Genomic DNA, 24,290 nt, shown 5'->3' with positions numbered 1-24,290 from the left:
CTTCTGTAGAACACATCAAAGATTTTTAGAAAAATATCTCAGCTCTGTAGGTCCATACAATGCATTTAAATGGTGGCCAGAACATTAAAGTTCCAAAAAGCACATACAGGTAGCATACAAGTAATCCATATGACTCCACTGGTTAAATCGGTGTCTTCAGAAGCAATCTAAAAAATTTAGGTTGAGAACAGATCAAAATATGACTCCTTTTTCACTATAAATCTTGACATCAGTAGTCTCCTTGGCGATCATGATTTTAAGCTTAATTACACTTCATAGCGCCACCTAGCGCTCTCCGCATGGGAAGTGTAATCAAGCTTGAAATCATGATACTGCCTTGAGACTGCAATGGCAGTGAGATGACATTGAAAATGTTGTTATATTTTGTCTGTTCTCACCCAAAATCGTTAAAGTGGCTTAAGATCGATTAAACCACAAAAGTGATATGATTATTTTTATGCAGCCTTATGTGCTTTTTGGACTTTCAAAATGTTGGTACACATTCACTTTCATTGTGAGGACCTACAGAGCTGAAATATTCTTCTAAATATGTTTGTGTTAAGCAGAAGAAAGAAAATAATGCACATCTAAGATGGCATGAGGGTGAGGAAATGATGAGATAATTTTCATTTTTGGGTGAACTATCCCTTTAATGTGGTTAACATACGCCCAAGTAAATTCAGAAGACTTCAAATGAGAAATGTTGAGACACATGTTGTTGTGCAGGAGAAACAACTGGGATTTTAAAAAGATCTAATTTGTAAGTTGTTTTTAAAATCCTATTTGTCATACTTTGAGCTAAAATATAAAAGACTGGTCTTTTTTCTATAATTGTTAGGGGAAAAGAATGGTAAATGACAACAGTAACAATATTTGCTATTTTGATGGTCTCTAAATTGCAGATTCACACTACCTTCAGAAAGGGATATCCAGTGATTCCGAAACTGGTGCACACTTTTCTGTTGTTTTCATCAGCACAATCAACAGCAGCTAGATCAACAGCTGGCTTCCATTCTACAACAGTGAGAAATCAGAACACAGAGCTTACAGAACTGTAATCAGCACAGAAAGAGGGGGAAATTACTTTCCTTTGGGTAAATACATTTTTGTGACTATTCAGTTAATTTTTTTAATTAGTAAATAAAGTAAAATTGTATCAGACATGTTTAAAGGTTACAATCATACGGAGACTTCAATAGGGAGACTGTGGTTAAAAACATAAAACCTTGTCAAAGAGCTTATCACAATATGAGCAAGCAGTTGGTTTCTGATCAACACTGAAAACACAGAATTCCCTTACGATTCAGTTAACTCAACATTGCGTCATGCTGATGCATATGGGGAAATCTTTTTCCAACGACCTATTTGAAACCCTTTTACAATAACGGCAATCCTAATATTGGCTATGGTATTTAAGCCCCGGCATTTTAGGTGCAAAGCTGTTTGGTATATAAGCGGGCGTGCAAACACCATTCCGCAATTTTCTTCCTTAAAGAATCTTGATGCTTGTAAGCATCTCTCTCATCTAGAAGCCCTCTACAACTTCGCCGTCGACATACACAAATCAGCGGGCCGGATCTTCACGGCCACAAGAAGACTCTCCGCTCCCTTACAGTGTTCCGGCAAACATTTACTTTGCTGCTTGACGCTTCGCTGGTGAACGAGCCACTTCAGCATCCCGATTCCCCGCAACTCTTCAGCAAGAGTTTTGTATCCTTATAAGCTTATTGTTGATATTGTGTGCACATCCAGTCATCAGACGGTCATGAGAGCTGTATTTGCTGCTTGGGCTGTAGCCACTCAAAAGCAGCTCTTATGGAGACAGATTGCCCTCACTGTGAGAGAATAAGTCTCAAGATGCTTCGCTCTCAGTTCAACCTCTTTTGAGGGACGATTCCGGCTCATGTGCTCTCCCACTTGCTCCTTCTGTGACTCCTGAGGAATCACATGAGGGTGCATGGCGGGGCCGGGAGACAGAGCTAGATAAATCATGGTGATGGATCTCGTGCAGGCGCAAAACTTGTGAGCACCTAGTTTTTCTCTTGAAGCGGCTTCACCTATATATTATATGTGTGATGAGCTCCGGTCCTCTGTTGGAGCGAGGGACCTCGTTAAGTTTGCCAGTTCTGATGACGAAGATGATGCCATGTCACTCGCAGCATCAGAGACTGCAAATGGTCCAATGTTGTTAAGTGATTCCCTCCTAAAATGATAGGTACTGTGCACAACCGCTTCCCAGTGGCGAGCAGCGCTCAGTCTCATCTAGCAGTTTCCTTTTCCCGCTGAGGGGTGGATCCTTGTCAATGCAGCACTAGCCCCTCTGAAACTGAGCAGCATGTGTATTTTGAACTACCTTGATGATTGGCTATTACTGGTCCAATCAGAGGCTCTGTTATGCCAGCACAGGGAATTATTGCTCTAACATCTGAATAGCCTGGGCCTCAATTTCAACTGGGTGAAGAGCACGCTCTCCCCCAGCCAACAAATCTCCTTTTTGGGAGTCAGTCTCGACTCTCAAATCTCGATCTCACGAGCGAGCACATTCAGGCCAATCTCCAGTGTCTGTCTCAGCTAAAGCTGGGGAGAACACTTCCACTGAAGCATTGTGGCTTATAACGGTGGCATCTGCCATCATTCTATTAGGTCTTTTACACATGAGACCTCTTCAGTGCTGGTTCATGCACCATGTTCCATGGCATGCCTGGCGCCAAGGATGCATTGCTATATCTTGCCGCTGTCTAGCTACTATATAGCACCTTGGACAGCTCCTGCTTTCTACCAGCAAGGTGTCATGCTGGAGCAGATTTTCAGGCAGAACATGGTGACTATGGACACTTCCAACACAGGTTGTGGTGCATTGTGCGATGGACACCAGCTTTCGGTATCTGGACAGGTGCGACGAGGGCGTGGCCCATCAAATACCTGGTGTTGTCAGCTGTTTTCCTAGCCTTGAAGGCTTTTCAATCCAAAATAGTGAATTATCATGTTCTATCATGGTCTTAATAATTGCAATTCTAATCAGGACCTGGGTAGCTCAGTGAGTATTGGTGCTGACTACCACCTCTGTAGTTGTGAGTTCGAATCCAGGGTGTGCTGAATGACTCCAGCCAGGTCTCCTAAGCAACCAAATTGTCACGGTTGCTAGGGAGAGTAGAGTCACATGGGGTAACCTCCTCGTGATTAGTGGTTCTCGCTCTCAATGGGGCGAGTAGTAAGTTGTGTGGATCCCAGAGAGTAGCATGAGACTCCACATGCTGGGAGTCTCCACGGTGACATGCACAACGAGCCACATGATAAGATGTGCATGACTGTCTCAGAAGCAGAGGCAACTGAGACTTGTCCTCCACCACCCGGATTGAAGTGAGTAACCGAGGACCAACTAAGTAGTGGGAATTGGGCATTCCAAATTAGGAGAAAAGTGGATAAAAAATAAATTAAAAAAAAGATTTGCGATTCTACAAGTATTTCGATTCGATATTAAAATTTATTGCAGTTTGTGTTTGCTTTTTTTTTTAACCCTAGACCATGGGAAAAAGTTGAATCATACACATATAGAGACTGTACTTGATGAGTCAGATTTACAAAAACAATGCATCACATCTTTGAGTTATATTTCAGGAGCATCATACAGTATATACAGTATATTTGGTAAATAAAATACATTTTGAAGGAAAGTGCTACAAAACTGTCCTTTTAAAACCCTGGACTTGAATACAAATAAAAGTGGTAAAACAAGTACAATAAAATGAATTAAAAAAATACTTTTTGAAATACAATAAAGTGCTACATTAAGCAGTTCCTGCTCCTCAAGCTAGTGCCATAAGAAAACAATAAATAAAATAAGATGAATAAGCCTAAATGAATAGAGCCACTTAAAACTTCACACAGCACAAATGTGAGCCTTTAAATTAATGTCTTTCATATTAAATTGAACTTGAAAACAGTCCTTTCAAAACCCTGGACTACATATAAAAGTGGTAATAAAATGTACAATAGAATTTATAAAAAATATATACTTCTTGAATTAAACTAAACTGGCAACTGCTACATTTGGCTGTTCCTGATCATCAAACTAGTGCTTAGGATTGTCAAGGTTCTTTTGCAAAAACAAGAGCTGGTCAACGTGCTCTGTGGTGAGGCTGCTTCTCTGTCACAATGTCCCCAGCTGTAGAGAACACAAGTTCAGCCGAGACTCTTGTTCCTGGTACACACATGTACTGCTTGGCTCACTTGGCCAGTAGAGGGTACTCATGATGATGTTCTTTCCACTAGCCCAACACGCTTCCAGACAGTGGCAAAGGATCAGCTGTTTTGTACTTTTGCACCTCCTCTGCACTGTCAAAGGCTGACTTCTCTGGTGGTGCTGATGCCTGCCTGGCATCCCCAAATGTGTTCCCAAATAATTAAGTCTGTGCACAGGAGGACAGTCTTCTTTTAGCAGATGAGAAGCCCTGTCGATCTCTGTCTTCTTTAATCTGCTTCTTTTTCTCATCTGGTGCACAATCATCACCGAGTCACCACTTCCTCCTACAGGATACAACAAATAAAACACTGTCATATAACACATTAGCACACTATTTGAATTGATTTATGTTCTATCTTTGACGCCATTCTACATATTTGATAGTTTACATTGTAATACATCGTGACATTAGCAGCAAAGCAAAGTGTTACACATATTATTCAGAATGTAATTATTGTAAAATAAATATACCTCCAGAACATTTAGTGTAAACAATATGTTTTCTAGAATCAGCAAATTATATAAAAAACAAATTATAAAACCATTTAATTTCAGCTACGTCTGCCCGCATAGCAGTGACAATGCACGCACGCACGCACGCACGCACGCACACACCTGTTGTACTATATTATGGACTAAGTAAAGACCCCTTGAGCATAATGAGTATATTTACCTGATGCTCCATTGTGGCTTCAGTGACCATATTTGCAAATGTTTCTTGTCTCTCATCATCGGACAGGAGCGACAGCACTTTAAATCTTGGATCAAGCGCTGAAACTAGGTTAAGTGTGGCCTTCTGCATCTCAGATGCATACCTTTGGTGAATGTCTTCTTAGAGTTCTCTGACAAACAGAAGATCCCTAAGAGTTTCTTGTATGTCTTGCAGGAGCTGTGAATGTAGTGGGGCTAGGGCTGGGTGATAAAATGATATAGATATTTATCACGATAAAGAAAATCCACGATATCGACGATAAGCTTTTGAGGAATTTTCGATATTTACTGCGTTGCGCTAAAACACAAGCAGTTTGGCTTTCTTAGGCTGCGTTTCCACTGGGGCGGACGAAATCCGCTCAAAGGTGCTCACAGTACAAGCAGAGAACTTCCTCCGCACCGCTGCCAATCCTACGTTCCACCTTGCTAGCATGACGCTCGGCTTTCATAGGAATTAATTGAAAACGCTCTCAGCTTCACTCACAACACGCCAGTGGTAACGTAGGGTCAGACTGGTAGTAGGGTCAGACTATAGTTCTTATATCCATTCTAAGTGTTCCCCTACTGGCTCACCATGAGGGTTATTCACTTGCGGCATACTCATGTCAGTCGCCCTCCTGCAGGACTGCGTCATGGTCTTTCGAGTATTACGCTTCGGTATCCCACTCTGGGAGGGTTATGTTGTGTAGTGTGGCGTGATGAGACTAGTTTTTCCATATGCGTCAGCATTATGCAATGTCTCTGTTACGTATGTAACCTCGGTTATATGAGATGAAGGGAATAAGACATTGCGTAAGCTATGAGAAAACTCTGAGGAACGGTGTTTGCATGCCCGCTAATATACCGGACAGCTTCGCACCTAAAAAGTGCTGGGCTTAAACACCACAGCCAATCTTAGGATTGGTGTTATTGGAGAGGGGTTCCGACTAGGTAATTGGAAAAGGATTTCCTCATATGCGTCAGCACGATGCAATGTCTCATTCCCTTCATCTCAGGGAACCGAGGTTACATACATAACTGAGACGTTCTCAATCACATCATATACTTCAATAACCTTTAACAAAGCGGGCTTCCAGGTGTCAAAAGACTTTGCTCAAAGTGTTTTTGGTAAAAAACTTGATATTGCCCCCACAGATTAAGTATCTCCAAAACCTAGATCAACAGAAGCAGAAAGAAACTATGAACATTTTACTCAGGCAGATAATAAAAACATGAATGAAATGCCTACTTGGACAGCATTTTTGGGATCTGACTCAGAATATGCCTATGATGCCCAAAAATGTAGCCTAGGCAGTCTCACTAGACAGACTCACATGATAGGAATCTCGCTAGGTCACTATACATACTCATTTGGAAAGCATATAACTAGATCACCTTAGACTCACTACACAGTATTACTAGGTAGGCAGCTCACAAGGTGACAAGATAGGCTAACTAGATAGGTTAAGAAAGATTCACTAGGTAGGTCAATATGTATGCTCACTTGGTAGTCACTTCAGGAGGTCACGGGTATGTCTTATTACAGCCTCACTATTGTAGGCAGCTCACAAGGTGAAATAAGTAGGCTCAGGCTCACAAGGCAAGTAGCATACTCATTTGGTTGGCAGCTCACTAGGTCACTGTTTGGACTCACAATGCAATCTGACTAGGTAGGCAGTTCAACAGGTCACAAGATAGGCTAACTTGGTAGGCTTAGACAGATTCACTAGGTAAGCAGCTTGCTAGGTCACTATGCATGCTCACTTAGTAGGCAATTCACTAGGTCACAGTTACAGTCTCATTCCAGTTTATGTCTCATTCAACCAAATTTGTATGCTACTTGCCTTGTGAGCCTGAGCCTACTTATTTCACCTTGTGAGCTACCTACATAGTGAGGCTGTAATAAGACATAGGCAGCTCTCTAGGTGACAAGATAAGCTAACTAGGAATGCTCAGACATGCTCACTAGGGATGTAGCTCACTAGGGCACTATGCATACTCATTTGGTAGGCAGCTCACTAGGTCACTGTTAAGACTACAGTCTAACTAGGTAGGCAGCTCACTAGGTGACAAGATCATCTAATTCGGTAGGCTCAAATTGGTCACTGTTTAGAGTTATTACGGTCTCACTATGTAGGCAGCACACTTGGTCACAAGAACTAAGAAGGCTCTGACAGGCTCACTAGGTCACAAGCTAGGGTCACTTGCTAGGCAGCTCACTTGATGGACTCACTACGTTAGCAGCTGTAAGTACAGTGCGTTAATGTCATTATGTTATGAGGATTCAATTTGTTTTGCATTAGTGTGAGGCAGAAGAATACAACGTCTTAAAAATTATTATGATACGACTAACCGTAGTTTCTAATGGTAAAAAGTTGCAGTCCATTTGTTTAGCATTAGCGAGAGGTAAACAGTGCTACCGTCTCTTAATAGAATAGAAATGTAATGCAAACTAACCTTTAATATCTCTGGCGAGACTTTTCCACACGGGTGAGAACGCGATACAGTGTCCGCACCAAGTCGCGTAAAACTCTACGAGCAGAGCCGCTTTGGAGTTAAACAGCACAGTGTTCACATTATCCGGTGATAAAATAATAATCTGATCAGATGCAGTGTACAGTCCAGCTTCAACGGCTGAAGGAAGAAAACTTATTAAAGAAATAAGAATAAACAGGACAGAGTTAAGGGGATTTAATCTTGTTTTTGTCCTGTAGTAGGACGTGGCACGGTAGCTCCGCCGCGCCATCTTCCCTTATTTCAGCTCAAACTGAAGTAACTGTAAAATAAAAACTTTTCTGCCTCTGGTCACAAGCTCAACTCCCTCCCACTTCACATCTATCGCTTTCTTTGAACTTTGAGCTTTAAACATTCTTCACCATTGTGGTTTAACAGTTTGACAATTATTTGTACGCTGATGAAAAAAATGCACGTCACATAACAATTGTCTAAGCGTCTTAGCAGAGCCTAGCTAGAGGGGTGAAAGGTGGTAATTATTCTAGGGGCCCCATGTCCAGGGACCCACAACAAATTCTAAACAGTTTTTTTTTTTTTTTAATAGGAAAGGGGCCCAAAGCAATATACAGTCAGGGGTCCTTGAATACCCAGCTACAGCCCTGTGTTTAAGTGGACGTTTTTCTTGGGGATATGTGGACACCAAGGGAAACCCTATAATGAGAAAACTGATAAACACACACACACACACACACACACACACACACACACACACACACACACACACACACACACACACACACACACACACAAGGTAATAAGAGATCTAGGGCACAACACTGCATATGCGCTTCCCAAGCTCAGTGATGTGCAAATGTAACCAGAGTGCTTCAAAAGTGTGTAAGATTGTTGTGGGTGCGCAACATGTAGTTCATGGCATTAAACACTTTTTTCTTCTGCATCAGTTTATTAAAGCAATCCATTGTTCTGTCAGACACTCCAACATAAAGAATCAGCAACAGACTCTAAATACTGTCCACAACACCTTACAAATAATCTTTGGACTATAAATAATAACAGGAACATTGCTTACAGCAGGCAATTTAAAGTCAGAACATGACTAAAATTGACATTTATTGTTAAATGTGGTGAATTTGTACAGAAGTAATGCTTTAAACATTGAGTACGATTTAAGACTTTTCAAGTTTACTCGCTGATAGTAACTACACGCATGCACCGCATGCTTAAACATTACAAAAATGCATCACTTTTAAATCACCACAGCTAAAAAATATTAAACTTAGTTTGTTGTTGGACAATTAGTGGAGCATCCTGTCCCCAGAAACTATCCTGAGTTTCATTCTATGACTTCTGTCTCCTGGTTTCACATCCATTGTCTTCAGTCAGTAAGTCATTTAAATGCTGCCAAACAGACAATTTAAGTCATCCCTAATTCAATGCTCTGAAATATTTATATACTGTATCATATAAATCATTCAGAAAAAGCATTATGGTTTATAATTTATTAAAAAAAAATCTGAAAATGCCAGTCTGTTTTCCTCACCATGAAAACAACTAATCATTTCTATGGACACCTTGACTGACTCCACATATGAGCGTATTTCATGTTTTCTAAATTTATCTGAAAGTTGTGTGTGGGTTACAGACCTACAGGCCGAAATTGCACGTTGTCAGCCATTGACTGTCTTGTGAGTTTTATTCCTGCAGGGGGCGCTTGACGCTCTGAACACTGAATCCTCCATTCATCCGCATTTAAATCTAAGAACGCTTTATATCCATTTGGAGACAGTTTACACTGGATAGTTATTTCTTAAAAAAAACCTGATAATTGCAAGGATTCATACCTGTGAATGAAAATCCACCTCAGCATTATTTATAAAAGCATTTTTAAAAATCCTGTTTATTATACGTGTTTATATTTTGTGTGCGTATATATTTTTCGTTCCTTAAAAGCCTCTGCAATAAGTTGCTGTATTTTTTACAGACAGAACAAGGAAACATATGATGCCACGCACTTCAAATTTTATTTTTGACTCAAAATTATTTTGACACTACATTATTTGGTCTTGAATCATTTCTGATCTCAAGTATAAACATTTCTTATAAGCCTTTAAGGTTGGAACCTACGCTGTACGATTTACAAATAAGGAGATTTATGGTGGGCCACTATAAATGTTTTGTTATTTTTTCATATCAAAGTTTTTACTGGCACACAATTTTTAAACTCTAGTGCGGACACATGGGTGTCACATACAAAAGTGACAAAGTGGTAGGGACATGTGTTATTAGGCTCTTCCTGTTTTAACTGATACGACAGGAAGTCGTTCATTCATCAGTATAATTTTTTTCTGCAATCATTTCTGATCTTATATACACTTACTGGGCACTTCATTAGGAACATTATGGTCCTAATAAAGTGCCCGATGTTGTCTTATGCTGTTGTAGCCTATCCGCCTCAAGGTTTGACATGTTGTGTATTCGGAGATACTATTCTGATCACTAGAATTGTACAGAGTGGTTATTTGAGTTACCATAGACTTTGTCAGCTCGAACCAGTCTGGCCATTTTCCAGTGACCTCTCTTATCAACTGCTGCTCACTGGATGTTTTTGGCACCATTCTGAGTAAACTAGACTGTTGTGCTTGAAAATACAAAGAGATCAGTGGTTAAATAATCAAACCAGCCCAGCTGGCTCCAAAATTCAAGATCACATTTTTTCCCCCTATTCTAATGGTTGATGTGACTGATATCTGCATGATTTTATGCATTGGACTGCTGAAACTTCCTTCAGCACATCATGCGCCCTGTGCCGACCCCGGCAAGATGCTGCCACGGGTTGCTGCCTATGTCGCCCATGCCTAAATCCGCCCTGACTGTATATACACACATTTGTTAAAATACACTGCATTCCTCTGAAGATGATTAGATATAAGCGAGCCAGAGCAACATTGGTCTGCTTTAAGTCTACGTTGACACCTTGTGAGCCATTCGTTCAGAATCACCCTTTCTCAAATATTGACATATTGAGTATGTGCCCTAAAGTTTCTGACAGAGCACATTCCAAACTTTAATTCCATGTTGATATGGAGAAGTCAGAACATTCTGGAAGGTAAAACACACATTTCACATTAGCAATTAGTCTCGACATAAATGTCACAACAAACAACCTCAGCTGCTGCCTCAATTATAAACCTGTAAGACACACACAGACAACATAAAAACAGAAAATCACAACAAACGTTATGACTGAGAAATGATCTTTATTTACAATTTCCAAAGGATCAGATTAGTTAACAAATATATCTATAATATGTACATGGAAGCAAAAGGAACCATGTCCAATTCCACAACAATCTTCCATGAGTCCCCTCATAGGAGATAGACTATTTACACAGGTAAAACAATTTACAAGTTTTCAAGTGCCCCTCTGTCACTCGCAGTACATCATTATAAATATACATACACTTAAAGGATGCAAAACATTTCTATGACCCAACAATTCAAAAGTAGAAACTGATTATCAAACCATTTGTGCCACATAAATGCTAATTTCACTCAAAGCGGAGTTTATAGGCCATCAAATTTTAACTTGTTAGCCAAAAATACTTTTTATTAGTTGTAGCCTATTTTCTGATTGAGGTAGAGATCTCCGTAACCTAAACAATGAACTCTGTCCACTGGGTGACACAGACATGCTATTGGATAAGTGACCGATGCTGGATATCAGAGACCGTTGCTGCATAGATAAACTTAACTCATTGATACTACAACATTTTCCAGATCTAACCTCACAATGATAATGTAGACCACTATCTGACAGACTGGCTTAGGAAGTACAGTTTTGAGGAAGGGCTGTTTACAGCTAGTTAAAAATCTATGACCATGATCACAAGTTTCTGTGATCAGGATTGTTAAGCAGACTGACTTACAAACAAATATGTACATCACAGTATTCTTGGAAAGCAGGATTTAGTTATGATAACAGGATGGTCATGGTGAACCCAAGGTCACAATGACACGAGTAGTTTTAGTCTTCTAAAAGTAAACAAATGATGCACCAGTGATAGTGTAATATTACTGTCCTTCTTTCCTTTATGCTTTTGTTTCTTAAAAACACAATTTTACTTTTATAAGGGTTCTGAGGATGGTTGCACACAAAGGTAGAAATGTTCATCTTACAGCATTACAGGTTTGTCCAGCTATTGAGACGTAACATGGCTACATGAGTTAAGGCCAGATTAGAGCCAAAAGGACCATTACGATACACATGTCAGAGGAAGGCTGGGAAATGGCTCGCTTATGCACGAGCAAACAAATGACTATGGAGGCACTTAAAATAAATGTTAAAGGCAAATGTTAAGGCTAGAATCCAGCATGACCATGTTTAGCACAGTATTACATTCCTTTTGCCATTCATTAACTTAGTCATCTGTTGCCCATACAACATTGGATTGAGCAAACATCAAAACCATTACAAGGACAGGCTTTCCCTGTTGCATTAAAAAAGCAGACAGTTAAATATCATTTACATTTTTTTTTTTGCACTCATTATTACCTTGCATCAAATCCCTTTTCATGGTATTACCATATAGACATTCAATTTTGACTTATTGTGCTTAGTTCTGCAATTAATTCTGTTAATGGTAAAATAATATTTTTTTGTACACACTTTCAAAATAATAGAATTAAAGGAATAGTATTTTATTATACAATCTAATTAGTTAAAAAAGTTCAAGTCTTCAGATCTGTACAAATTTTATTCGACCTTTCTTAATTTGTATGAAAACTTGAGTTGGCAGAGCCAGTTTTAGCAGCAAGGATGAACAGACACAGTGTGGGGAATTTGGACCAAAGCAGCTACTACAATTAATGCAGGACCACCAATAGCTGGATTCATCCGACTTCCCTGATGATAACGTAAATATTTCCAAGACTTACAAGTCATATCTCAGGAAGATTTGACTGCTGACAAGATGCTATGTCTTTAATCCACAAAACGTCTGGTCGTAGACTTAAAACAGACTGAAAGGTAATTCCCCACAAGCCTAGACATCTATGTATAATAGAAAGTACCTAAAAGCATTTCTCTGTACAGATGAAAGTATCATCAGAGTGTTCTTTTGGATCTTTTCTCTTGGATTTGTGTCAGAACGTCAGCTGTGTCTTTTAGCAAGGCATCAAAAATCCCATCAGCTAGATGCATCTTTACAAAAAGTTCATCCTCGTCATAGTTCACCCACTGGGATTCCTCTTCATGCAACTCCTGGACCTATAAGTGGTAGAATGATTATAGAGAATTGAACTTTTTAAGAAACACTTTTATATGTCTATGGTAGAAACATTAAAATCGATTTACTCGGCAAGCATTCAGTAGTTTGGGACAACAGCATTCACTATGTGAGCTTAAATAAACTTACTAGAACGTGGTCAACTCGGTCTCGTTTTTTCCGGCCAAATTTGATCATCTTCTGCCAGTCTGTTTTTTGATTCTGCTCTTTCTTTAGACCACATAGCTTTAATACCTCAGTGGTGACAAATTCCTGAAATCAAGTACATAAACAAAAAAAATATATCACTTTTAAAAATAAATACATTCAGATTGTGCTACCAGCCTCTTCACAGACTAAAGGTGCGTTTCACCATTGGGCTAAAAGGTTCTCGATGCCGAACCGTACCATTCCGCACAGATCCATGCGCGTTGAAACAGTTATGGTTTGCGTTTCCAATTTGGTGCTACGAAATCAGGATTAGAATGGACTTAGAGTGAAAGTGACCAATAATGGGTGACCAGTGTTCCTTCAGCACAGTTCTCTGTCCTGAGCATGGTTAGCGAACTTCCTGAAGAATTCCAGGCTGGGAACGGTTTGTAATTTAACATTACCGAACCATGCTCAAGTGAAAATGCTATTAGAACCGTTACTCTACGTGCTCTGAACCGTACTACCCGATGTTGGAAAAGCACTTAAAATGGCTTGTATGTTAAAATTACTAAACTTATAACTAGATGCCACTGTCCTAAATGCAATATTGAGATCTTGTATACCTGGACCCTTGTGATATCATTGGGGCATTTGACCCGATGGAAGTAGGTTGAATTAAGGCGACGTGGCTTCATCCACTGTGGTTGATCAACTTTTGGATCTTCTGTATAGATGTCTTGAATGACTTCCCATGATAAATCAAAGACTGCCTGTATATAACAAAAAAAAACAAAAAAAAAGTTTCTAAAATGTACTGAAAATGTTTACAAAAACCAGGTAAAATGTTAAATAAGGATAAACCTGAATTTTATCATCTTGATACCTACCAGTTTGTAACTTTGTTTGCATTGGGCCTCCTGGTCATTGGCTTTGGTGTCTCCACCCAGAAAATCATTAGAGGGTTGAGGTTTGGGTACTCCAGCAAGACTTGGTCTACCATGACCCAGCCTGCAGCTTTTCCAGATCTCCTGAGTAGCAGCACTGACCATTTTCTCCAAATTCTGGACATTGTGAGGAACAATCATGGCAGGCTCCTCTGGTTGCTTCATCGGCAAGGGAAGCTCTGGCCTAGGTGGTGTTTTGCCTGGTTCCCCTGGACCCAGACTTGGAGAGCTAGAAATCCCCTCCTGCTGCTGCTGACGATCTAGCTTCTGCTGTTGTTTTCGTGAACTGAGACCAAAGTCTTCATCAAACCAGTCCTGTTCTTCCCCAAGGACATTGAAGAGCTCACGACTTAGCTCCAGCTCAGCCAGACGTTTGGCTAGCTCTTGCTGTCCGCTTGTATCCAGGACAGGGCTCTCCTGTTGAAGAGGCATGGTGAAATACTCATCAATCTAACCACTTTCCAGCTTCTATCACTTTAAGAGGTTTGGTTTAACTTTACATCTTCACCTCTAGACTTTCCCAATGGAGAAGTCAGTGTGCTGCTGTTTGAACTTTGCAACACACTGCATGACTAATAGAATTGTCTAAGTAACATCTGTCCCTGGATCTTTGTCAATATAGCTGTAAATGTCAACTTAAGAATTACACATCAACAATGATATCAGCTTACTAGGGTAAATAATTTACTTATTTTCAATAAATAACTTTAAAGACCTAAAAAATGGTGACCAGTTCAAAGCTGCCTATAAAGAAATTTTAGATAAATAACACATCAATGTCACTCACTAGTCTGTTGCAATGCTCAGGAGATGAAAGTTCTTCATGGTCATCATCAAAGAAGGTGCGGAAACTATCTGTCCTTGTATTGGACTGTGACCTGTTCTGAGACTTGAAGTGAAGTCCATCATCTTCGTTGACTAAGTCTCTTTTCAGATGATTAGAAGCTGATAGCTTCTCTTTGTCTTTTCTGATTTTCTGGAATTGCTTCACAGCATCACTTAAAAAGTTGTCCACAAGCTTATCTGCAAGGGTAGTCAATGTTTTTTTGTTATTCATGTCCTCTCTAGTATCTGCCACCTTGATGGAGATGTCTGTGGATTTATGAAGGCCATCGACTTTGGATTTCTCCCCCTCAACCAACAGGTCCAAAATGACTGCTGTTGGTTCCTCTGGCTGCTTTGGTCTTTTAGATGTCTCTTTATCCAAATTATTTAGCAATGGAACAACATCAACAGATGTATCCTCAAATTCAAGAATGATGTCCCTGCCTCCACCGTTGGGCACCACTTGTGAACCACTGTCACAGTCCTTAATGGTATTGCAGTCAATATCATTAAAACCCAGGTTATGCAGTGATTTATTAAAGGTAATTTTCCCAGAGGAAAGCTGTTTGTTGTTGAATTCAAATCGCTTGTCTTGTTCATAATAAGGCCCTCTGTCCTCAGAATGCAAATCTAGGTCAGATTTTTCTTCTTTCCTTTTGTTTAACAGATTTCTGTGCTCAAACTGCTTCTCCATGTTGGACTCTTTGGGTTTTCTGCTTAGCTGATCATCAAATGAAGAATTTTCACCTTCCGTGTCTGCGTGAGCCTCAAAGTTTTCTGGAAGACGAGAGATCCTGTCCGGTGGGGCAAATATACCATGGCTGTCCCTACACTCAAAGTACACCACGCCAGCATAGGTTCCATTGTTACTTCCCTCAGGGTTGTCCAGTTCCACTCCAGCCCAGAATCCATTGGCAAAGTTGGTCTGTCCTTTGAATCTCAGGGTCCCTGGTTGTATGTTACTCACCAAAACCCTATCTCCAATGCAGAAGCTTAGCAAATCATCCTTTATTGGCAAGGTTGTTTTTATGGGCTGTGGAGAAGTTGGACATTTTAAATGTCTAGCAATGTCTTCTTTGGAGCCTTTTCCAAGGCTATCAGCTTGGAAGCTGCCATTGGTACTTTCTGATCCTACACCTAGTTCTTTTTCAATTTCCTCCTTACTACTGTATATTGGTGACTTACAAGATTGTTCCTTGAGCTCTGAGGCTGAAGGTGACGTAGGTTTTGATGTATGGTTATCCTCCTTGAATGGTGACCCAAAAAAAGACTGGAAATCATCATTATAGCCATCAACCAAGGGTGACGTCATCTCTTTAATCTCTGGTAAATCCTCCCTCTGAGACAATGAGAAGCCAGTGCAAGAATGATCCATGACACAGGGACTCTTTTCAGCTAGCGGGTAGCCTAGATCTTTTGATTTATCCACAGGGGATTCATTTGAGCCCATTCTAAAATTTTGAGCCTCTCCAGATTCAGCAGTATCTACAAAGGCTGGCTTTTCATCAGCATCCTGACTATCCTTCCCAGAAAACCTATCTTCTTCCAGTTTGCAGTCCATATCTTTCAGAGACGACATCTTAAATCCAAGATCCAGTTTGGGAAGAGGGTCAGAGTGGTCATTTTCAGATCCCTCTGACTTTGCATATTCTAGTTCCTCCATAATATCTGACCTCTTGCTAGACACCATGCTCTCGTCTCCCGAAAGAATGTCATTGGCCCCTGGGCTGGTAGAATACTCCTTGAGCGAAGGGATATCCTCTGAATGGTGGCTAGGGTACTCTGGACTATGCAAACTCCTCAAAATGTTCATATGTTCTGGGCTTCCCATAATTGGGGTTGGGGTGACTGTAGGAGGATCTTCATCTGAAGAAATTTCCTCATGTTCTGATGAATATTTATACATTTCCTCATGTTCTGATGCATATTTATAAGGTTCTGATGCAGCCACATCATCTGCAACAAAAAAGACGTAATAGATGATTGTCAGAGTATGTACAGTATATATATTTTTCTGAAGCAATACTATTTCAACATTCATGCTTTTCAGTCTTTGTAGTTGTTGCACCTTTCTCAACTGACGTCTCTGTGGGCACCTTCTCTGATTTCTCAGACTCTGTGGCAATCTTCCAGTTCTTGCTGGTCTCAGGCCTGTCAAAGTAAACATGTCAATCAGAAATTATGGTAAGTGAATAAAAACAAAAAAAGTTATATGTCAAAGCTAACCTCTGAAGCGGAGGGGGTTTTATCCAAGGCTTTTCAGATGCCGACGTGTGAGTTTTAATCTGGGGTTTAGTAGCTGGAGTTCTGTCAGGCTCTTTACTTAACTCTTCCTTGGTCTTCAGGATAAAGTCATTATATGACTGGGGAACCAGAGGAACACACACATTAACACAAAGCACACAGAGACCTCTCTATTATAACACATTATAAAATGCTAAATAATAACAAATTAAATGGTGAGTAAACAATCTTCTGCATTTTCTTTAAGAGAAACTGCAAAATCTTTATTGTTCCTGACAGGAATAGGTTAATTCAGAAGTTGGTTGCTGACCTCAAGTTGTTTCAGAAGACTGGCCTCTTGAGCTTTCAGACGTTCTTTTTGTCTCTTCTTCTGCACTTTCTTCAGCTGGTACACCACTGATTTACGCTTACGGAGCTCATCCTTGAGGGCATGAATACGGCTCTCAATATCACTCTGATCTGATGTGGTCTCTACAGTAGCAGGGCAAATAAAATGCAAAAACGTTTTGCTCAAGTGTACAATGAAGTTCAGTTCTCATTTTTTGTTCAAATTAAACAACCAAACCTTCTGGTTACCATTCCTTTAGCTTTAACCATTTTAGCTATAAACACTGCAAATAGTACACCACTTTGGAAAGGAAATTAACAGAAAAAAAAACGAATTAAATAATTGTCTAATCAGTCTAAATTGTATCTTCACATGGCACTACACAATAAAGTTTAAAAATAATTCTCCATAAGGTTTAGAAATTCCATAGCACAGTACAAAATAATTATTGAAAACTTAAACTCCAAATATTAAGAGATGGGTAATATTTACACCATAAGAGCAGCACAGATTCCTTGAATACAGTATCACTTTCACACACAGAGATCATCAGTACAAGGCATCTGGGCTTACATAAAATGTTGACTAAGTTGTTTGAGCCAGATAAGTGCCCACATAGATTTAAACACAGAGCATAATATTTGCTGGCACACTGTTCCTCTCCCTGTGTCCTCCTCACCAATGTAGATGGCAAGGGTGGCAAGGATAAACTGGACCCTAAGAGCAAGCTAAACCTATCAGCCTTGCTACTCTAAAATTTACCTGCCTTGACTAAGGAGAACAATAATGTAAATAAATAAATACAAAAATTAAGCAAATTTGAATACATAAAAGTAAATGCAATTAAAGTTAATTAAGTTAAATAATGGGAATAGCCAAAGTTTTCTTTTAAATTATATTAGGTTGTTGCTTAAAACTTTTAGGAAAACAAAATTTAATGAAAGTGATCAAAAGGTTGTTTAATCTATGAGGAAAACAGGCCTAGGCTGATTAGATCAAGCAAATCAAGGTTATTTTACAAGTCTGTTGGGAGACTCTACGAGAGCAAGGATCTTACCGGATGGAGTGGCTGACTTGGGGTCACTGGTGTAGGGCTCACTGGTTTTGGAGCCGGAGCACACCTGGATCCTGCCACTTCCGCTGGTGCCAGTGACGATACCAGCCAGGCTACTGTCTGAATGCTGAAGAGAGCTGAGGCTGGCTTTCCCTGAAGGAGACTACAACACACACACACACGAAGAGGGATCCAAGGTCAGGACATGCAAGGTCTCTTTTACTCTCACAAAAGAGAGGTATAGTTAACACCACATAATAAGAAAAATCACAATTCTATAACACGATGACACACAAACTGACTTTGAAATACCCGCAAGATGCAAACAACTTTTATTACTATGCTATAATTCCTTAATATATTTTAATAGCTCAAATAAATCTCAGAGATTTTAGATGCATCACGTTCCTTCCTTAACTTCCTGACCTAAAGTTAGCCAATACACTGACTGTGACAGCCACACTTCTGTATTACTCTAAAACATGGATAATGTCAAACAACTGAGTCTGTGTTGAAATTGAGCAGATACTTTTATCCAAAGCGACTTACAAATGGGGAACGTAGCAAGCAATTTGTCATACAAAGTTCAACAACATCTACAGTGTTGTACTACAAAGCTCTCAAGGTGGCTGGAGTAGTATAGGTGGTAGCACAGAAGAGAGAGACAGAATAAAGGAAATATAAATCTTAGACTCCTGGAGCCCTGCAACAGATGTCATGGCCCCCACAAAGCCCCCCACTGAACATCGTGTCAGTCTGGGATTACATAAAGAGAAATTAGCAATTGAGACAACCAAAATAGTTAGAAGAACTGTGGCAAATTCTCCAAGAAGCTTGGAACATCCTATCATCCAACAACCAAGAAAAACTCTGTCCAGGTGTACCTAGGAGAATTGATGCTGTTTTAAAGGCAAAGGTGTTCACATCGAATATTGATTTAGGTTTTTTAATGTTTATTGGACTTTGTATGACATTAAGTGATAAATGAAAACTATTTATGTCATTATTTTTTATGACATCCTCACTATGCAACATTTTTCACACTTGCCTAAAACTTTTGCACAGTACTGTATTCACGCACACAGGCGCGCACGCACGCACGCACGCACACGCACAACATTCTGCCACAACATTCTGCCACAACATTCTGCCACAACATTAAAAGCACCTGCCTAATATTGTGTAGGGCCCCTTCGTGCTGCCAAAGGAGTGCCAACCCACATCTCAGAATAGCAATCTGAGATGAAATTCTACTCACTACAATTATACAGAGCGGTTATCTGAGTTACCGTAGACTTTGTCAGTTCAAACCAATCTGGCCATTCTCTGTTGACCTCTCTCATCAACAAGGCCTTTCCGTCCACAGATCTGCCACTCACTGGATTTTTTTTTGTTTTTGATTACCATTCTGAGTAAACTCTAGAGACTGTTGTGTGTGAAAATCCCAGGAGATCAGCAGTTACAGAAATACTCAAACCAGCCCATCTGCACCAACATGCGATTATCTAATCAGCCAATCGTGTGGCAGCAGTGCAGTGCATAAATTCATGCAGATATGAGTCAGGAGCTTCAGTTAATATTTCACATCAACAATCAGAATGGGGAAAAACTGTGATCTCAGTGATTGAGTGTAGCATGTCTTTTGGTGCTAGATGGGCTGGTTTGAGAATTTCTATAAATGCTGGAATTTTTGGGGGCTGGTTCATTTCTCACCCGTTTGCTGTCTGTGGAGTGGAGTTCAGGGCTGCCGCCCAGGTCAGGTGAGGGTAGCTCAGAATCAGGCCGGTCTGAGGAAGGGCTAGCCAGCTCCTCTGGAAAAGAAGCATCTGTTTGCACACTGGACACAGATAGTGCTGGGGAGTCATCCTCACTGCCTGCTTCTGTGGTAACATGGATACAACAAACACACATGCACAAAAATAAAGAGAGATACTATGAAAATGCAGCATTCTTAAAGATGTAAAGGGTCTATTCAGAGACTTCAAAACAAAATCACACTTGCTTTAATGGTCCTAAACTGACTTTTAAACCAAATTAATAGAGTTAATACTAAGTAAATTTATAAGGTAAAAGAGCACTTTAGAGACTGTGTGTTACAGTGATTTTACCCAAGTAATGAGATGTTGACAGACACTATGGGAAGCATAGTCACTACAAAAACCCTAAACCGTGGTTAAGGCTAGTGTAACCAAAACCCCTGGTTGCTTATTGCTTTTATAAAAATGATACAACAACATTGATTAAAAGTTCTTCAGACAAGCTCATCAGCATGTAACAGTTGGCAAGCAAATTTGTGCGTTAATATGGAGTTCAACAGATGTGAAATGTCACAGGTGCTTATACAGACTATTTTTTAATTGTCTTTGAACAAAGCTCATACATAAATCATTAGATTTTAGAGCTGGAACAATTTGTTTTTAACTGGCTTTGAAAGACCAGTGTCACTTAATTTCTTTCTCATTCTCTTTCATTCAGTTTTACTCTTCACCTAGTTCGGTGGGACTCTCTGGTCTGGCGCAGGTTTTACTGAGCTGCTGCAGTGGTGTTCTGCTGCGTGTCTGTTGTTTTTCCCAGGCTGCCAGTGCCTGTTTCTCCATGCGTCGCACCTCGGCCTCCTCCACATCCAATCGCTGCCTCCACTCAAGAAGTTCCTCCGCATGTCTACGCCTCTGCATCAACTGCTGTTCTCTCTTAGTGAGAAATCTACAGGAACAGAGAGTGAGAGAAAGACAGAGAGAGAGAGCGAGAGAGAGCGAGAGAGAGAGAGAGAAAGAGAGAGAGCAAGCAAAGGAAGGGAGAATGACATTGTGTAAAGCAAAGTGGCACAATTTGGAGACAACCCCTCAAAAAGCAGACAAAGCATATAATAACCGAATATAGCCACTCACCAATTTTCTTACCCAACAGGTTAGTTTCTTCCAAAGACTGTGAACCCACCCACCCACACACACACTCAATCCAAACCATGCTTCCCAAAACAAACACAAACCTGGAGACCTGCACTCATTGCAATGGAGTACAAATGGGCAAAGGGCCCAGTTGTGCCTTCATCATCCTTATCAAGGTCAAACCCATGCATCTCAAGGGTAAACAATATGAAAACAGAAACACACAGGTTGCTTCCAAGATTTGACAAACAGTGTGTTATGCTTTTGTCTCTATAAGTGGACCTTGCAGTGAAGACTGAAATACTTTTTTTCTTCAGGTTTATTCAATAAAATAAATACATTTTTGTCTTAATATATCTTAAAGGTATCTGTTTGGTACTTACAAATGCTTTGGCAATTCAAATGTACAATTAATTGCCATGCCAATAAAGCACATTTAACTGAAAACTGATTTTTAATTGGCATTTCGCATGCTATACTGAATTTTATAGCACTATTAATAATTTTAAAGCAAGCTTTGTCAGGTAAATACATGTCATTTAGAGGAGCAAAGTCATTTTTTTTAAAGAATAAAAAAAAAGACCTCCTTGTATCATGAGTTTGGTTGGGGTAATCAAACCCACCTGCCTTTTTCATTGAGGTTTAAGATAATTAAAATCATGTTAAAGAAAAACAGATGGCTTTATCTAAAAGCAATTGTCTTGCCTTGTGAATACAGCGGCCATCTTCATCTAACCATAAATTCCATTATGTTGCCTCAGTCATATATACTCATTAGCTCATCACAGACTACACTTATTTAATCAGGGGCTGGAGTTAAGATTTACTGTGGCAATTGGGCAGATGAAGAAGTCTTAAACTAGCATTATACGGAGCCATACAATACATCAGTCTGCCTGGCATGTCTGAAGGGAAATATTTCTAGGCAGCAGCACTTACAATGGTACCAAGTTCAAAAACTGATTTAACGGGGATTGTTCTTTGTGTGGTATATGGGTGAATCTCAAAAATCTTGTCATTTGAACAATTTGGGTCATATTCCCCTGACAAATCAACAAATACAAAAATAAAACAATAAAGCTTATTTTAGTACTATTAAAGTTTTTAGTTTTTTTTTGCATTGTGACATTACTTATGCTTCGGTGTCATAAAAATAATGTAACAATGCAAAAAATCTTAATGGTCCTAAAAAAGCTTTATTGTCTTTATAAAATATTTAATGTATTACTTTTTCATTAGATTTTTGGGTGAAATATGCCTGGAAATATTTCCCTAAAATTCACTAATTTATACATAACATTTATAGATTAACTCAAAGCAGAAAAAAACAGACTGAATTTGAAGAAATCACACCACATAGAGACAAAAGACCCAGAAATTACTAATTTAATCCACCATGATTCAAATAAATTTGATCTTTGGCTTTGCAATTTAAGAAAATCCTGAACAGTTGCAATTTGCCTGTTTCTGATCAGTAAAAAACAGTCATGATGGAATAATAATTTAAAAAAAATTAATCATCAGCAACAAATGTGTGCATAGCAGCTTTAGCCAAAGAATCAGCTCATTTCAACATGGTGTAGCTGGTTCGGTTTCATTCACTCATCATTGCATACATATTTCAGATTTAGCCCAACCAAACATTCCCCCACCCACCCAGCTGTGGCAGTGGATGAACAAAAGCATGCTCCATGGGTAACAGGTGCAGAGAAAAGGGAAGAGGGGAGTGGGGGGATTGTGGGTAACTGTACCTGACCAACTGGCTGTAGATAAAATGCTGGAATTTGGGATGGAGATTTGGGAGACAGACAGACAGAGAGGCCCAATGACGAGCAGTAAAGACAGAGAAGAAGTAATGGACAGGAGAACAGTGTCTAAAAAACAAAAGGAAGAAAGTAAGGACAGGACAGTAATATGGGGGAAATATCAAGAAGAGTGAAAAGAGAATGAGAGTCAATAAGGTATAAAGAGTGAGAGAAAGACACAAGAAACACACAGATATGGAGAGAGAGAGAGAGAGAGAGAGAGAGAGAGAGAGAGATTGAGTGTAAACATGTATAACTGTTTATCTTTTCCCTCAACTATTGTGAAACAAAAGCATTGACAAATCAAATGGCAGTTAGTAGTTAACCACATGCTGCAATGTTTTAACAGACAGTAATTACAAGTTCTCCCTTTCATCTACAAGAGGCCTGGAAAAAAAATTCTGCTCAAAACAGCAGTCTGGTGAATCTCAAAAAAACAGAAGAAATGTCCAGGTCATATTTCATTCCAAAATAAAAAATGTTTTTTTTTTTTTAAACTACATTCATAACAATTCAGAACATTCCATCCACAATACCCAAATACAAAAAAAAACTAATACATACATTCATATACATATATATATATATATATATGGTATATATATATATATATATATATGGTGTATGTCATATGTATACATATATATATATACACACACACACACACACACACACACACACACACACACTTATACACATCAGCAACATCATTAAAACCACCTGCCTAATATTGTGTAGGTCCCCCTTGTGCCACCAAAACAGCACAAACTCGCATATCAGAATAACATTCTGAGATGAAATTCTTCTCACCTCAATTATACAGAGCCATCATCTCAGTTACCGTAGACTTCAAACCAGTCTGGCCATTCTCTGTTGATCTCTCTCATCAACAAGGCAATTACATCCACAGAACTACCGCTCACTGGATGTTTTTTGTTTTTGGCACCATTCTGAGTAAATTCTAGAGACTGTTGTATATGAAACTGCCAGGAGATCTGCAGTTACAGAAACACTCAAACCAGCCCGTCTTGCACCAAAAATCCTCCATGCGATTATCTAATCAGCAAATCATGTGGCAGCAGTGAAGTGCATAAAATCATGCAGATAAAGGCCAGGAGCTTCAGTTAATGTTCACATCACCCATCAGAATGAGGAAAAATGTGATATCAATGATTTGGACCGTGGCAAGATTGTTGGTGCTAGATGAGCTGGTTTGAGTATTTCTTTAACAGCTGATCTCATGGGATTTTCATACACAACAGTCTCTAGAGTTTACTCAGAATGGGGCCAAAAACAAAACACATCCAGTTCTGAGGACAGAAACGCCTGGTTAGAGAGGTCAACAGAGAATGGCAAGACTGGTTTGAACTGACAAAG

The 24,290-nt window shown here is 39.6% G+C and overlaps 2 protein-coding genes across 6 annotated transcripts in view; both read right to left on the bottom strand.

Annotated features, from left to right (window-relative positions):
- The window catches only part of LOC127621063 (sulfhydryl oxidase 1-like), a 41,566-nt gene extending 33,883 nt beyond the window's left edge, over positions 1-7,683 (bottom strand). The window contains exons 1-2 of the mRNA XM_052094499.1: positions 7,391-7,683; positions 914-1,014 (exon numbers count right to left, since the gene is read on the bottom strand). Of these exons, the coding sequence (XP_051950459.1) occupies positions 914-1,014; positions 7,391-7,679 (390 nt within the window). The 5' untranslated portion in view covers positions 7,680-7,683. The remainder of the gene's footprint in view (positions 1-913; positions 1,015-7,390) is intronic.
- Positions 7,684-10,655: 2,972 nt separating this feature from the next.
- Positions 10,656-24,290, bottom strand: part of LOC127621241 (centrosome-associated protein 350-like) — a 53,958-nt gene continuing 40,323 nt past the window's right edge. For 3 of the 5 annotated variants that reach the window (XM_052094745.1, XM_052094747.1, XM_052094746.1), the window contains exons 29-40: positions 22,860-22,982; positions 20,709-20,923; positions 19,934-20,100; positions 18,224-18,383; positions 17,149-17,309; positions 16,821-16,957; positions 16,663-16,745; positions 14,557-16,550; positions 13,713-14,186; positions 13,449-13,595; positions 12,823-12,945; positions 10,656-12,674 (exon numbers count right to left, since the gene is read on the bottom strand). In XM_052094745.1, coding sequence (XP_051950705.1) covers positions 12,513-12,674; positions 12,823-12,945; positions 13,449-13,595; positions 13,713-14,186; positions 14,557-16,550; positions 16,663-16,745; positions 16,821-16,957; positions 17,149-17,309; positions 18,224-18,383; positions 19,934-20,100; positions 20,709-20,923; positions 22,860-22,982 — 3,946 coding nt within the window. In that variant the 3' untranslated portion in view covers positions 10,656-12,512. The remainder of the gene's footprint in view (positions 12,675-12,822; positions 12,946-13,448; positions 13,596-13,712; positions 14,187-14,556; positions 16,551-16,662; positions 16,746-16,820; positions 16,958-17,148; positions 17,310-18,223; positions 18,384-19,933; positions 20,101-20,708; positions 20,924-22,859; positions 22,983-24,290) is intronic. The other 2 variants (XM_052094748.1, XM_052094749.1) reach the window with 1 other exon arrangement.

This window comes from Xyrauchen texanus, chromosome 27 (assembly GCF_025860055.1).
Source record: "Xyrauchen texanus isolate HMW12.3.18 chromosome 27, RBS_HiC_50CHRs, whole genome shotgun sequence".
NCBI classification, from domain to species: Eukaryota; Metazoa; Chordata; class Actinopteri; order Cypriniformes; family Catostomidae; genus Xyrauchen; species Xyrauchen texanus.
This window is presented reverse-complemented; position numbering and strand designations above follow the sequence as displayed.